The sequence below is a fragment of the Pezoporus wallicus genome, unplaced genomic scaffold (genome assembly GCF_028554395.1).
Source record: "Pezoporus wallicus isolate ANWC-B61680 ecotype Strahan unplaced genomic scaffold, APGP_CSIRO_Pwel_v1 contig_8013, whole genome shotgun sequence".
NCBI lineage: Eukaryota > Metazoa > Chordata > Aves > Psittaciformes > Psittacidae > Pezoporus > Pezoporus wallicus.
This window is the reverse complement of record NW_026636761.1, coordinates 475311-489384: the sequence shown is the minus strand read 5'-3', so window position 1 is coordinate 489384 and position 14074 is coordinate 475311. Positions and strand designations below refer to the sequence as shown.

Below are 14074 nucleotides of genomic sequence, written 5' to 3'. Positions count from 1 at the left end.
CTAGAAAACACATTACTGGTTGTAACCAGGATCTCAGTAACCTGTGAAAAGATGTTTAAACAAACAACGAGCAATTTCATGCAGCTTCACAGAGAAGTACCATGTTATACATGCTGATTTAAAAGACAAGTGACAGAAGCACGGTATCTTTGACTAACACATAAAACTGGGACACTTCCAGGCTCTGAGATCCTTCAAACTCAAACCCTCTTCCCAAATGCATCAGCTGGTCCAGTTAACAAAAGAAAAAAAGGTATCAATGCCATGTTTGCTATTTCACCTTCCTTGATTTCTTATCCCTTTCCAAGAACAGGTTTCCCAGAAAACCTAATGGACAAATTATTGTTTTAAAATTAATTCCAGACCTCTTAATCACCATCTTAAGCTAACTGGGCAGTGGGTCTGGAGCTCACGGTGTTAAGTACAGTCTTTGTGGATGTGGATGGTTTTACCTCATTCCATGGGACACCCCCCTCCACTTGAAATTAAACCCTTTAAACTTCCCAGCATTAGGATGCTGATCTTCCCACCCAGGGCTTCCCTTTCTGAACAAACCAAGGAAAACCTCCTTTCTGCTTCCCAGACCTGACTGGATGCATCAGAAAAGGTCTGAGTCATAACTGTTCAGAAGGAAGTATTCAATCCTTACCTTCCCACGACTGTGCCCTAAGAGCTTTAGGTGGCACATACAGCTCTAATGCTACTCAGGAAACTGGGAATTTCATAAAAGCACTGTCAAAAGTTTATCTGTGCTTGTCAAAATGTACTGTGTATGATGGGAAAAGAAGTTACCTTAAAACAAGTCTTTCAGCCTGTCTTTCTCAAGCACCACTGTGGAAGAAACAGTACATGAACATGTCAGAACAGTTCCACAGTAACTGCAACCTACTTTCAGTTGCTTAAACTGCTGCCAAACCCAGTGTGTCTACATTAACACATTTCTTGGTTTTGTTTTTTTTTTCCTTAAATCAACTGGTTTTGTACCAAAGGAAGAGCCAGCTGTCAAGAATCTCAGATATATGCAGCCTGATGCTCTGACAAATAACTTAGTATGAATGAAAGAAATCTCAACACTGTTCATCCAACAACTGACAGATCTGCTCACTCATCTTGCATAACCGACCAAGATAAAGGAGTATCTGCAGTAGTTCTTAATGACATTTTACACTTGAGATACTGAAGAAAGAAATATTTACTCAGCTAACCTACTAACAAGGAAGAACCAGGAACTTCTGACTCTTTGCTGAACGTTTGAACTGCATCACGTATTGGAAATCTGAGTGGTTTATGTAGAACAGGCAAAGGGGGCCAGGTTTTAACACAGATTTTACTAGAGATCACAACATGACAGCACACCCAGAAATTTAGCTTTTAAGAAAAAAAACACCTTTGGGAACCCCTCCTTCGCTCTGCTACGTCACTCCTCAGCACAACAGACCCTAAAATACAAGTCTTCTCCTAACAGACGCTGCAGCTGTTAAGCGTGCGTGAAGTTCAATACAAAGATGCCTGCACGCTAGATCTGGGTAGGACGAGTCACCGGCCGAGCCTCCAGCCGCTCCGCAGGGTCCTGCTCCGAGGGTCGCGGGGGCGCGATGCCGCTGTCACCCCTGGGCAGCCACCAGGCCCCGGCGGCTGCAGGACCGCCCCGCTGTCCGGGCACCGCAGGACCTCAGGGGGACCGGCCTAGAGCCCCCTCGGCCACTGCTGCTGCATCATCCCCGGCGCGGCGCGGCGCGGCGCGGCCGCCCTCCCCACAACACCACGTCCGAGGCGTGACAGGCCCCGAGGCCCAACCGCCCCCTGGCCCCTCTCACCTGCGGGATGCCCGGGGCGCCGCTGCCCCCGCCCCGCCGCGGGGCTGCGCTTCAGGCCGGATCCCCGGGTAGGCCGCGCCCTGCGGCCCGATGCGGGGAAGGGCCGCGGCGCCCCGAGCAGTGCGGGGAGGCGGCGGCGGCGGAGCGACAGGGGCCGCGCAGGCCGGGGGCGGAGCGGGGGCCGGGCCGCAGCGGGGCGGAGCGGGGTTGGGCGGAGAGGAGGCGGTGGCGGCCCTGCGCCTGCAGGTCCCAGGGGGCCGTCCCAGGGGCTCCACAAGTGGGGGGCCGGAAGGCGTGTTTCCCTTCTGGCATCCCTGACAGACACCGGCGTGGCGGGGCTGCTCTGCCGGGATAAACAACAGAACTTGGGACTTACACGGGAGCTCATCACGAAAGACAACGGGAGGGCACGTGGGGGGCTCGGCCCGGCCCGGCGGAGGGGAGCGTTCCCGGGACCGGCGGATCGTGCCGGCCGCGGTGCTGGCGGACGGGCGGTGCTGCCCGGCTTCGTCTCGGGGCTTTAGCGTCATCGCGGCGCGACGTTGTTGTTGTGGGGTGCGGGCGGCGGTGTGGCGGCTGTGCCGGGGAGCCATGCCGGCCAAGAAGTCCTTCCGCCAGCGGAGGGGGGACTCCGAGGAGGAGGAAGAGGATGAGCAGGTCGCCGAGGAGGTCAGGTGGGTCAGCGGAGAGCCCGGCTGGGCACAGCGGTGCTGGGGGCCGGCGGTGGGCCGGCCGTGTCTCGCCGTCGCACGGTCACGGAGCGCTGTCGTGTTACAGCTTCACCGCATCGCCTCACACCGTTACCTCCTCACGTCGCTGTGTCACTGCCTCCCAGGGCCCCGAACTGAGTTGGGGTTCGCCCTCGGGAGTCTGATGCTGCCGGGAACAGGAGGGGGACCGGAGGTCTGCCCCCGGAGGCCTCGGTCCGTCTCCTCCTTTTCCACGGACCGGGAGCGGGAAGCGTTTGCGAGGGGCCAGCCCCGGAGCCCCCCAGAGCAGCGCTCTGTCACGGGTGACGGACAGACCCTCTGCTGCCGCTTGGCACCCGTCTGCTCGCTGGCATCGCACATCACTGCTAGCGTTCGCTTCTTTTCACTCCAGCCTTTTGAAATTCGGCACTCAGAGGTGATCTGTCTTGTTCTCAGTGCTCTGAGTTCCAAGCAAAATATTTCTGGTGTCTGAAAGATATTTTATGATACAGTTAATGGCAGGTACTGAAAGATGGCTCTTTCAATCAGTCTGGATATCTGATGAAGTCAAGAGTGCGCGTCAGTCTATAGAGAGACGTGATATTTAGATTTACCGTCAACTTTCTTCTAAGTCATCCATGCACTGATGTATCTGTAACTCTCAGCTGTGTTATATTCACTTCAGAGCTGCTGCTACTTCTGCTGTAAATGGGAAGCTAGTGTTGATCATTGAAGGAGGAAAGGTGCCCCACATTTTGTGTTGTGACCCTCTCCTTTACTGCAAGGAGAGTATTGGCTGGGGACTCAACTGAAATGGGGGATCCTCAGCTCACCCTTCCTATATTGGCATCTTATTAAAGCCTGTCAACATTTGGGTGCTTCTTTCCTCAGCTGAGAAGACATCTTGAAGGGACATAACTAGCAGGTGCCATGTGGGTTTGGGTTTGGGTTTTTTTTCAGATCGCTTTAAATAAATGGAATTGTTTAAATAAAGTAAAATAAAAACATCTATCTAGTCTGTAACCAGACAAGTGAACACCAATACAAAAATCATAGAATCACAGAATGGTTTTGGTTGGAAGGGACCTTAAAGCTCATCTAGTTCCAAGCCCTGTCCAACCTGGCCTTGAACACTGCCAGGGATGGGACATGCAGAAGTCTAAAGCAAAGTCTGTCTAGAAGTTTCTGTATTAACTGCAAAAAAGTCAAATTGAATTAATTAGTTAAGACTGAAGCATCAAGTCCTAAGTCATTTTTTTTTTTTTTCTTCAGGTTAAAACTTGAGGAAGCCAAAGAAGTTCAGAACCTCAGAAGGCGACCTAATGGGGTGAGGTAAGGGATGTGGCACCAAGGATGTGGAGTTGGGTTTTGTCCGTGGGTGAAATGTAACAGTGAATATGTCTCTTGCCACGTGCCTCCTGGCAGTAGACATCGTTACATGTCAGATAGTGCCAATCCCATGTTCTTGATGGAGAAGTTTCCACATTAAAGCCCTGAGGCTGGAGAAGGGGAAGACTTTGGTGCAAGTGCACAGGGTCAGTTTATGGTGAGCAAAGTCTGTTCAGTATCCTGGCCAAAAAAGATTAGGATTGGGATTTACTATTAAATGTATTTTCACCAGATTACTTCAGTACTGCACACATGGTTTAAAATTGGACACACTCACACCTCCTCCGCCCTAAGTCCTCTCTCCCCTCTCATCTAGTGCTATTGATGAGCTCATTGAAATGTGCACCAGCAGTGAACTTGTTCCTTATTTTGGTGACTCATTGGAAGGCACTAAAAGCTCCTTTAAATTCTCATCTCTCCAAAACAGTAATAGCTCCTCTATCCATGTGGAGGGATTGGGAACATTGACAGTTTAGCGTTGATGCAGTGTGTGAGACCATCTGCTAGATCTAGAGAAGGATAAAGAAATGCAGCATTGTTGGTAATATGTTCCATTCCACTGAATTCTGTTTACTTTCTGTATCCGCCTCACTAGCGCTGTAGCTCTGCTTGTGGGAGAGAAGCTGCAGGAAGAAGCAACACTTGTGGTGAGTGCTAGGCTCTTTCATCACCTCGGTGTGGAGATGTAATGATGTGAAAACATCAGTGTGATCCAGCTGATCCCTGCGGAGGTCTGGCCTGGGGTAGGACTCATGGCCCAGCTCAGTACTTAAATGTTTCCTGTGGTTTTATCCAGATTTCAAAGACTAGCATTAAACTAGAGGCAAGCTTCAGGGTTTCTTATTATTTCTTGTTTTGCAGGATGATCCATTTAAGATAAAATCGGGGGGAATGGTGGACATGAAGAAGCTGAAAGAAAGAGGCAAGGACAGGTGGGTGCATATGAACTCTGAAGACCTCTCCCTGGATTACTATTAAAAGACAGCTAGTAACGAAGTAACCAGTTGTTGGTTTGCTTCTAAGAGTTTAACATAATGCACTTTGGCCAATTACTGTTGCCCTAACTTGTCAAATTAGTTAAAAAAAAACCAAAACAACAACCCTCAAAACTCTTAAGCATTGTGGTTTCCATTTAGGATTAATGAAGAGGAAGATCTGAACTTGGGAACTTCCTTCTCAGCTGAAACCAACAGGAGGGATGAAGATGCTGACATGTAAGTTGTGCTGTGATGTGTCTGTGATGTTGAATTTAGGGTTGGGTGTCCCTTCACTCTTTAATTTTTTGTCTTGGATTCTGAGCAGTCCCAGAACATCTTCCCAGTTCTCACTGAAACTTCCACTTGCCCTTTTCACCTCCTGGCTACCAGACTTGAGAAGGATTTTCCATGGACAAAGATGGGAACTGCCAACCAGCTAGTTTAACACTTAATACCGGTGGGCGCCTTCTCTTCTGGCTGTGAAAGAGCTTGGAGGATCTGATAGTTTATTGAATAGAGCAGCAAATATCTTGGGTTTTGTAGCTGATGTTAGCTGTGTTGTTTTGGGAGAGATTATTCTTTCCTTTATCCTAGCTATCAGGCCAGGGATGCAGCTGTACTCGGCAGCGCTGCGACAGACTACAGAAAACAGGATTAAATATCGTCCCTTGTGTGCTGCTGTTTAGGATGAAGTACATTGAGACTGAGTTGAAGAAGAGAAAAGGAATTGTAGAGAATGAGGAGCAGAAGGTGAAGCTTAAGAATGCCGAGGATTCTCTCTATGAGCTGCCAGAGAACATCCGTGTCTCCTCTGCCAAGAAGACTGAGGAGATGCTGTCCAACCAGATGCTGAGCGGCATTCCTGAAGTGGACCTGGGAATTGAGTATGTAGTTCACAGATCTGCTGGTTATGGCCTGAATTGCCAGGATGACTAACTGCTGAGTGACAGAGCAGCAGTAGGGCTGGATTACACAGCCCTGGTGTGGCTCTCTGGTGGGACTGAGTCTTGTTCTGGATTAGGGCAGTATCTGCCACAGCATGTTCTCCATAGAGACAGGCTCTAATGCAGCTCCGTGATTTGTGGCAACAGGCTCTTAATTTTTGTGACCTGAATCTAGCAATTTTAGGGAGGATCCATTTATGCCCTGTCCTGGAAGAGAAACAAAGTGTCTGTTTCTATAGCGCTGCCTCCTCACAAAGGAGCACATCAAATGCCATAGCAGTGCTATTATTATCCCTCGGATCCACCCACTTGGCAGTTCTATGCCTACTGCCCTTTCTAAATAGGATTTTTCTTTTTCTTTGTTTTTCTTTTAGTGCAAAAATAAAAAACATCATCTCAACTGAAGAGGCCAAGGCCAAGCTGCTGGCAGAGCAGCAGAACAAAAAGAAAGACAGCGAAACTTCCTTTGTTCCCACCAACATGGCTGTTAACTATGTTCAGCACAACAGATGTAAGTCTCTTGTAGCTCTCCTGACCCAGGTGTGACCCTCTCCTCTGCAAGGAAAAGCAATCAGTTGGGACAGAGTCTGATGTAGGAGAAATTAATTGATGTATCAGCACAAGCAGCTGTCTGATTCCTTTCTCTGGGATGCTCATATAGACCCCATCTGGATTGGTCTTTTTCTTCCATCCGCTGACCAGGAGAGGGACGTATTACTCATGGCTGGACTTGCTGCTCTTGAACTCCCATCTGACACCGCCTCATAAGTTTCAGGACTCTTTAAGTTATGTGCTGGAAATGCCTGCCTCGTGTGAGATTATAAATGATGGTTTGTAATTGAGAGAATCCATTTTGCAGGCTGCCAAAGCAGACAGGTGGTCAGGCAAACGTAGACCTTACTAGCCAGGAGATGAGAATTCATTTCCGGGAGAGACGCTCATACTGCAGCCATCTGGAGGAAAGGCAGCCTTCTGCTGCATCTAACCGTGCTTACAGGAGTGATTTAGAGTCAGATTTATATGTTCTGAAGGAAATTAAGTATCTTTGGGCTGCTTCTGATGAAATAGTGAGAGTGAAAACTGCTGTATCCCATCTTGCATGTATTGATTATCCATAGAAACTAATTACAAGAGCGTTTGTTCTGAGGTTCTGTTGCTTCTGCTTAAGATCAGTTGTAACAGATGCCACAGAAATACGTCTGTCTGAATAACACTGCTCCAGATAATACTCCTTATCTGCTGGTTTTGTTCTTTCAGTTTATCATGAGGAGCTAAATGCACCAGTGCGAAGGAACAAAGAAGAGCCAAAGCCCCGTCCACTGAGAGTGGGGGATACGGAGAGGCCAGAACCTGAACGTAAGTTCCTAATCTCAGACTCTTCAGGGGTCTTGCATAGAGAAATGATACAACTCTTCTTCTCTCCTCTTGTGTGCCCTGAGATAGTGGGCAAACAGAGTGATCTATTGCACTTGATGTACCCCTACCTCGCAGCTGGCTGACAAGGGTTTGATGAAAGGGGGAATAGCAAGGAGTACAAGGTTAGGGAGCATTGACAGCTGAAGCAATAACCTTTCACATAGCAGGGGGCTGTATAAGAGAATTGGTGGGGTTAAGGAACTGTCTCCTGTGAAAGGACAGGGAGATGATACTGCCTTCTCCTTCTTTTGAAGGATCTCCTCCGAATCGCAAACGTCCCCTCAATGAAAAAGCAACCGATGATTATCACTATGAGAAATTCAAGAAGATGAACAGGCGATACTGATGACCGTGGATTGAAGTCTTTGCAGCTGAGCTGATTTTCCACTAATAAATGATTCTGTGTCCATGGCCTGCAATGGAGGTGGGTAGTGTCACTACCTTCATGTGCTGGTGTTGCCTACAAAGCTTTTCTTGTGCTCTTGTAGTGAATCACTTTACAGGTGATTGTGAACTCTTTGGTCGGTAAAGTCTTGTACGTAACTTATTTCCAGTTATAAAACCTCTTTTATAAGAACATGAGCTTTCATGGTTGGCATTTTTTAGTGATTTTACAGACTCCTTTTCCCTCTTAAAATCCTTTAAAAGCAGCAGTGCTGTTTGCCTTGTAAATACGAAGGGAAGGTCTAAAGCCGTTTTGCTTGAATTCAGCTTCGTAAGAGACTTATGTTGGTTTATATCATTCTGTTCCCTGCAGACTTAACTTCTGTAGCAGTTCACTGAGTTTTATTTTAGCTGTTGAAGAAAATGGGGTCAGGTTGTAGCTTGAATTGGAGGAAAATCTCATTTTCAGCTGTTAGGACAGGGTCAATGTGACGGCTGGTGCAGAGGCCCCACAGCCAGTGTGGCATGTGGAACGTGAAGGCAGGATTTCCAACTTGCAAATAATAAATATGATTTTAAGCAATCATAAATGGTGTTTTTTCCTTCTGGGACACACGCTGATGGTTTCTGGGTGTCGGGGATAACAGTATCCCATGGCTGTGCAGGGGTCCGTGTCCCATCGCTCAGGAGGGGAGACTCCATAAGGGGTGAGGTAGCCCCAGAGGGGGAAGGTCTCTAGGTCAGGTAAATGCTGCAGTTTACCCCTGTGCCCCCATGGCGGTCAGGGATGTCGCTGCTGCTCTGCCCGACCCTGAGCGCTGTGTTTAACCAAGTGTACCACAGGAGGCCGCCATTTAGCTTAACTACGGTTCGCCCGGCCAACATGGCGGCCGCCCTCAGCGTCAGCCCCGCCTCTACCCGCACCCAACATGGCGGCGGCGGAAGCGGCATTGCGGGGCGGAAGCGGCGGCGGTTGGGGCCGGGCCGGTCATGAAGCTATGGCGGGGCCCGCTGAGGGCGGCCCTGGTGCTGCTGCCGCTCCTTACGCCTGCGAGTGCCGTGGAGCCCATCAGCCTGGGGCTGGCGATCGCGGGCGCTGCCGCCTCGGCCCTTACCGGCTTCATCTCCTACCCGCGGCTCTACTGCTACTTCAGGGAGTGCTGCCTCCAGAAGCACGACCAGCGCGCCGCCGCCGGTGCGGGGCCGGGGCGGGATGGGAGGTGCTGGGGGGGGCGAGAGGGGACATTGTGGGGTACGAGGAGGGTATGGAGGGGTGCAGAGGCTCCGGGGGCCAGGCAGCGCCCGTGTGGCTCCAGCTCAGGCCGGCCCTTTGCCCGGGGCTGGCAGGCTTCAGAGCCGGGTGGGTGCGGGACCCTCCTCAAAGGAGGGAGAAGCTGAGGGGAGCCCGCGCCCTCCTCGCTGCTGCTGATGTTCTCCCCATCCAGCTCTGCAGGAGAACCTGGACAAGAAGCTGTTCGGGCAGCACCTGGTGAGCAAGGTGATTGTGAAGGCCGTGAAGGGCTTCTTGAACAACAGCAATGCCAAAAAGCCTCTTGCCCTTTCCTTGCACGGGTGGACCGGCACGGGGAAGAACTTTGTCAGTAAGATAGTCGCCGAAAGCATTTATAAACGAGGCCTGCAGAGCAAATACGTCCATCAGTTCGTGGCAACTTTACACTTCCCTCATGCTCACAGCATCAATCTCTACAAGGTAAGGGGGTGCTGTGGAACCCATGGGGCATAGCTCTGCTGCAGTGGCTGCTGTATGAAATTATAAATGCTATGGCATGAGCAGCACTAGAAACGTAGATGCTATTTTATGCAGTGTGCTCGTTTTGGAATCTTCTGTACAGAACTGAGTAAATCCTAACATCCCTCAGGACTGATTTTCCTGTGAATGTGAAGGGGTTTTGTATGTGTTTTGAGCCTCTCTTTATGGTTAATTTTCATGCTGTACTTCGGTTAGAGATGTGACTGACATGAGTGTGGTTCAGCAGGTCTCCATGGTTAGGTGATATGGTGACCTCCAGGTGTGTCAGGTACCATGGCAAGCTGGAGCTTGCTCTCTGAGGCACGGTTGTGCTTTTCAGCTTTGCTGCACGCTGAGCAGTTTTATTTAGTTTTTCTGTGCATCCATTTCCCAGCTGTGAAACAAACCTGATGAAATATTCTGCTGTCAGAAATGTACAGAATGGATTTGGAACGGTTCTGTCAGTTTGTGAGTGTCAGTGTGGCTGTGTAGGCAGGTGGATCTCATAGAATCATAGAATAGTTAGGGTTGGAAAGGACCTTAAGATCATCCAGTTCCAACCCCCCTGCCATGGGCAGGGACACCTCACACTAAAACATCTCACCCAAGGCTCTGTCCAGCCTGGCCTTGAGCACCCCCAGGGATGGAGCATTCACAGCTTCCCTGGGCAACCCATTCCAGTGCCTCACCACCCTAACAGGAAAGAATTTCCTCCTTATATCCAATCTAAACTTCCCCTGTTTAAGTTTGAACCCGTTACTCCTTGTCCTGTCACTGCAGTCCCTAATGAAGAGTCCCTCCCCAGCATCCTTATAGGCTGCTGTCATGTGGAATGGTGGCTGAGATGCATGTTTTCGGGGGGCAAGGGGTCTATCTTTGTTAACAGCAGAGTTTGAATGAGCAGCACTGTCTTTTGTAGTACTGAATGTTCTTGTTTGGTTTGTGTATGTTAAAAATGAGAAGGGGATTGTCTACAAACCTGGTTTCTAAATGGAGGAAATACCCGTTTCCTCTTTTTTTACAGCTTCTTGCAACTGAGCGGTTTTAAAACAAAATGGATCCTTTTCTGCTTTTGTTTCAAGGTGAATACACTTGGGAGTCTTGCTGCCCAAGGCAGCAGGGAGAATTACTGGTTCTTATTCACAGTACACGCAATGGCACCTTCCTGTGCTGCAGTTCAGAGACTGAGTAAACAGTGAATATAAAAAAACCAGTGAATCATTGCAAATGATCAGAGCAGTTCTTCATCTGCCTGCAGATCAACCCTTTGGGTTTTGTTTTTGGGGGGGGGGGGGGGGGGGGGGGGGGTTGGTTGTTTATTTGTTTTTCCAGTTACTTCATTGTTGACCTTAAATGTAACACTTAAGTGAGAGAGTCTCCAAATACAATAAAGCATGAGCAGTACTGTGTTTTAAGAAGGGCTCATAACTGTCTTCATTTAAACTTATGAATGATTAAAACACAGGGCTGAGAATTTCTACTTCTGCCAGTGACTGCAGCTGCAGTTTCTCACTGGTGCTGTTCAGGCAGCAAATTCAGTATTGCTCATGGCTTTGACACCTAAGGATGTTTAGATCAAAGTGCTGACAAAAGTAATCACCTTACTTGTCAGGGCTTTGCTTTGTGTTGCTGTTCCTCAGTGGTGCCCATCCTGTGTCCTACTGTGCAGTTTAATTTTTGCTATGTTTTATGTCACAATGAGATTTCCTGCTTGTCCCATCCCATCTCTTGGTGTCTTAAAGTTTTTCAGAACCAGCATGAGATTTTGTTAAAAGTTTTATTTATAGTTTTTAACCATGCTCTAGTCAAGAAGCCAAAGCTGTTAAAATGATACAATTGAAATTACTCTCTCAGGACAAAGGTCAGTACACAGAAGTGCTATTTTCTATCTCTTCAACCCAGACTCTTTCAGCATCTTTCATTTTCGTGCCTCACAGGACCAGTTGCAGTCGTGGATTCGGGGAAATGTGAGCATCTGTCCTAGATCACTCTTCATATTTGATGAAATGGATAAAATGCATGCAGGACTCATTGACTCCATCAAGCCATTCCTGGACTACTATGAGCTTTTGGATGGGGTGTCTTACCGGCAAGCCATCTTCATATTCCTCAGGTATGAAGTAGCCTCTCAGGTTTGCTATTCTGTACACTTGATGCCTTTTAAAGCTACCTCCAGCTACAATCTTTGTTTTCTCTTTACTTAGCAATGCAGGAGCTGAAAAGATAACAGAGGTGGCACTAGATTTCTGGAGAAATGGGAGGACAAGGGAAGATATACAGCTCTCAGATATCCAGAATGCGCTGTCTGTGTCTGTCTTCAATAACAAAAATAGTGAGTAAAACAGGGATTGCTTTGGAAGTGGTAGAAACAAAAAGGATGCGCTTCATGTAGCTGTATTTTTACAGCTATGGTTTCTGCTTGATGTGGCCTCTAGTTTTTGGCTAGCAGGGAGCCACAGTGCAGTTTTGGGGCCTACAGTCAGCTCTTGAGATGACATGAAGCTCTGTGTACACCTTGACTACCGGAATGTTTGCTTTCTGTTGGATTATATATGTTGGGGGAAGTCTATGCTGTGCATTTTTGGGGGCTAAAGGGAAAGCAAAGGTAAATCCTGACAGTAGAGCTAGGGCTGATAAATCTTTAACCTATAAAATACTTTATTATGGGGAAGCCACTTCCTTGACCACCAGCCCACTTAGCCTGTCTTGCTCAGTCTGTTAAAAGCCTTCTGACAGCTGTTTAGGAGTAGCAAGCTTATATGTCAGCCCTGCTGTGGGCAGTCCAGTGCTTCCTAGGTTTCCTTGCACAGGACTTCTGGTAAAAAGGGGGTTTTAACATAATTATGCTCTGAAATTAGCTTTGGAAGCTAACTTTTTTTAAAAGGTTAAATGCAAGCTCAAAAACAGGAGTCAGAAAGCTGGTCTGGAAGAGCTGATTAAAGGCAAAAAATCCATTCTTCTCTAGGTGAGAGAGGGGAACGTATGAGGCTAGCACTGGGGAGCAGGGCTTAAAGGCATTCCATCAGAATTCATTCATTCAGCTCCAATGGACCACATTTATATGTATCACCAAAACTTTATGCATACCATGCTTACCATGAGAATGAGCTTGTATTTGGACTTACTTGTACATTATAGGGTCCTAAAACCACAGGTGAATTGTTACTGGTATGTAGCAGAGGGTTGTAATACGCCTTTTGTTCTCATGCAACTCACGGTAATGTGTAATTAGAGGAGTAACAACTCCTTTCTCTTTCCCTTTGCAGGTGGATTTTGGCACAGCACCTTGATTGATAGAAATCTCATTGACTACTTTGTTCCCTTCCTGCCTCTGGAATACAAACATGTGAAAATGTGTATCAGGGTTGAGATTAAATCCCGTGGCTATGCTGTGGATGAAGACATCCTAAGCAGAATAGCGGACGAGATGACCTACTTCCCCAGAGAGGAGAGAATTTACTCGGATAAAGGCTGTAAAACTGTGGATGCCAAGCTGGATTATTACTATGACTTCTAACACTTTGTTGCTGCAACCTGTGAAGAAGCAAATTTAACTTAATCACAACGTGGAGAACCTGGGACATTTCATTTTTAAGCACTTTTTTACGAAAGGAACATTACTTCCTTCCTGGTGTGTAAATAAGTGGCAGTGCCTCTGCATTGGTATTCTGTCACTAGTCACGGCTCCCAGGTACGTCAGCCTTGTGTTGTCAAGGTAAGAACAAACTGTGTTGTAAATGTGGGAGTCTGTGTCTGACAGCGCTCAAGACGCCTCTTGGATCATGTGTCAGTCTTCAGAGCCGTTTGCAGACTGTTGGCACCTATAGAAGGATGAGACTATGGCCTAATTTTAATTGGATTTTGGGTTGATGTAGATGATCTCTAGACAATATTGAGAATTTTAATCGAAGTTCCTATGTCTGTGTGTCAAACCAAGCATATGAACCTGTTTCATGTGAATAGTGTTCTGAGGGTGGATTTAGTATTACAAGGAGTAAGTTAAAATCCTGGGCTGCCACATCAGTGTAGTTGGTTCCTGGTTTTGGTTAGGTTTTGATCTATAACGATGTTCACAGCATGATTGCCCAAGGGTGAGCTCAGGTTTGTTTTCTTACTGGTGAGTCAGCTGCATGGAAAGGGTGTATCTTAACAGGAAACATGTACAGGTGAAATTTTACATGAAGGAAATGGAAAAGAAGTTTTTTCACCTACATGTAGAATGTGGGGGACAGCTAGCATGGTTTTGCCTTTTTCATCTTCCTTGCAATACTGTGTGCCTTTGAGGCAGGGATGAAGACAGATCCAAAACCAAAAGTGAAATGTGTCAACTGAACTTAACTGCAGGAAGTGTCAGACTTGTTTCTGAGTGTGAGCACTGCAGACACTTTTTGTTTTCATGCCAGTTTCTATTCAAAATAAACTCTTCTCATCATAAGTGTATTTCTTAGCTACCTTCTGGTGTCCTTTGCATTGAGCAGTTTATGTTGATTTTGCACAAACTTACTTGTTGAGGAAGAGCATGCTATGTTTCTGGCTGATGTGTTCAGCTGTTCTTGAATATAGGTATGTCCTTTCTTGAGTTCAAAGGGAATAGATACGAGGAGGAGGTGTGACTCTTTGCTACCTGGTTAAAGGGAAACAGGAAATTTGGAGTGGAAACTGCACTTCTAGACCATTGGTACTAATTACATTTGCAGGTGTTTTGTAG

At 47.5% G+C, this 14074-nt stretch overlaps 2 protein-coding genes across 2 annotated transcripts; both read left to right on the top strand.

The window, feature by feature from the left end:
- The first annotated feature begins 2262 nt into the window (after nt 1-2262).
- On the top strand, nt 2263-8196 carry CUNH9orf78 (chromosome unknown C9orf78 homolog). Its single transcript, XM_057401515.1, has 9 exons — nt 2263-2491; nt 3779-3838; nt 4491-4542; nt 4757-4827; nt 5032-5109; nt 5559-5756; nt 6191-6327; nt 7074-7172; nt 7487-8196. Exons 1-9 carry the CDS (start codon nt 2409-2411, stop codon nt 7576-7578), a joined length of 870 nt encoding a protein of 289 aa, XP_057257498.1. The 5' UTR covers nt 2263-2408; the 3' UTR covers nt 7579-8196.
- Nucleotides 8197-8606: 410 nt separating this feature from the next.
- On the top strand, nt 8607-13805 carry LOC130595106 (torsin-1A-like). Its single transcript, XM_057401509.1, has 5 exons — nt 8607-8811; nt 9062-9327; nt 11304-11479; nt 11571-11698; nt 12633-13805. The coding sequence occupies exons 1-5, from the start codon at nt 8607-8609 to the stop codon at nt 12881-12883; spliced, it is 1026 nt and encodes a 341-aa protein (XP_057257492.1). The 3' UTR covers nt 12884-13805.
- Nucleotides 13806-14074: the final 269 nt, after the last annotated feature.

Excerpts from the sequence above, each read along its gene's own strand:
- CUNH9orf78 (XM_057401515.1), top strand. The coding sequence starts at position 2,409 with ATGCCGGCCAAGAAGTCCTTCCGCCAGCGGAGGGGGGACTCCGAGGAG. Across the intron at positions 3,839-4,490 it reads AGGCGACCTAATGGGGTGAG|CGCTGTAGCTCTGCTTGTGG; the intron begins GTAAGGGATGTG and ends CCGCCTCACTAG. Across the intron at positions 4,828-5,031 it reads AAAGAAAGAGGCAAGGACAG|GATTAATGAAGAGGAAGATC; the intron begins GTGGGTGCATAT and ends GTTTCCATTTAG.
- LOC130595106 (XM_057401509.1), top strand. The coding sequence starts at position 8,607 with ATGAAGCTATGGCGGGGCCCGCTGAGGGCGGCCCTGGTGCTGCTGCCG. Across the intron at positions 9,328-11,303 it reads ACAGCATCAATCTCTACAAG|GACCAGTTGCAGTCGTGGAT; the intron begins GTAAGGGGGTGC and ends CGTGCCTCACAG. Across the intron at positions 11,480-11,570 it reads GCCATCTTCATATTCCTCAG|CAATGCAGGAGCTGAAAAGA; the intron begins GTATGAAGTAGC and ends CTCTTTACTTAG.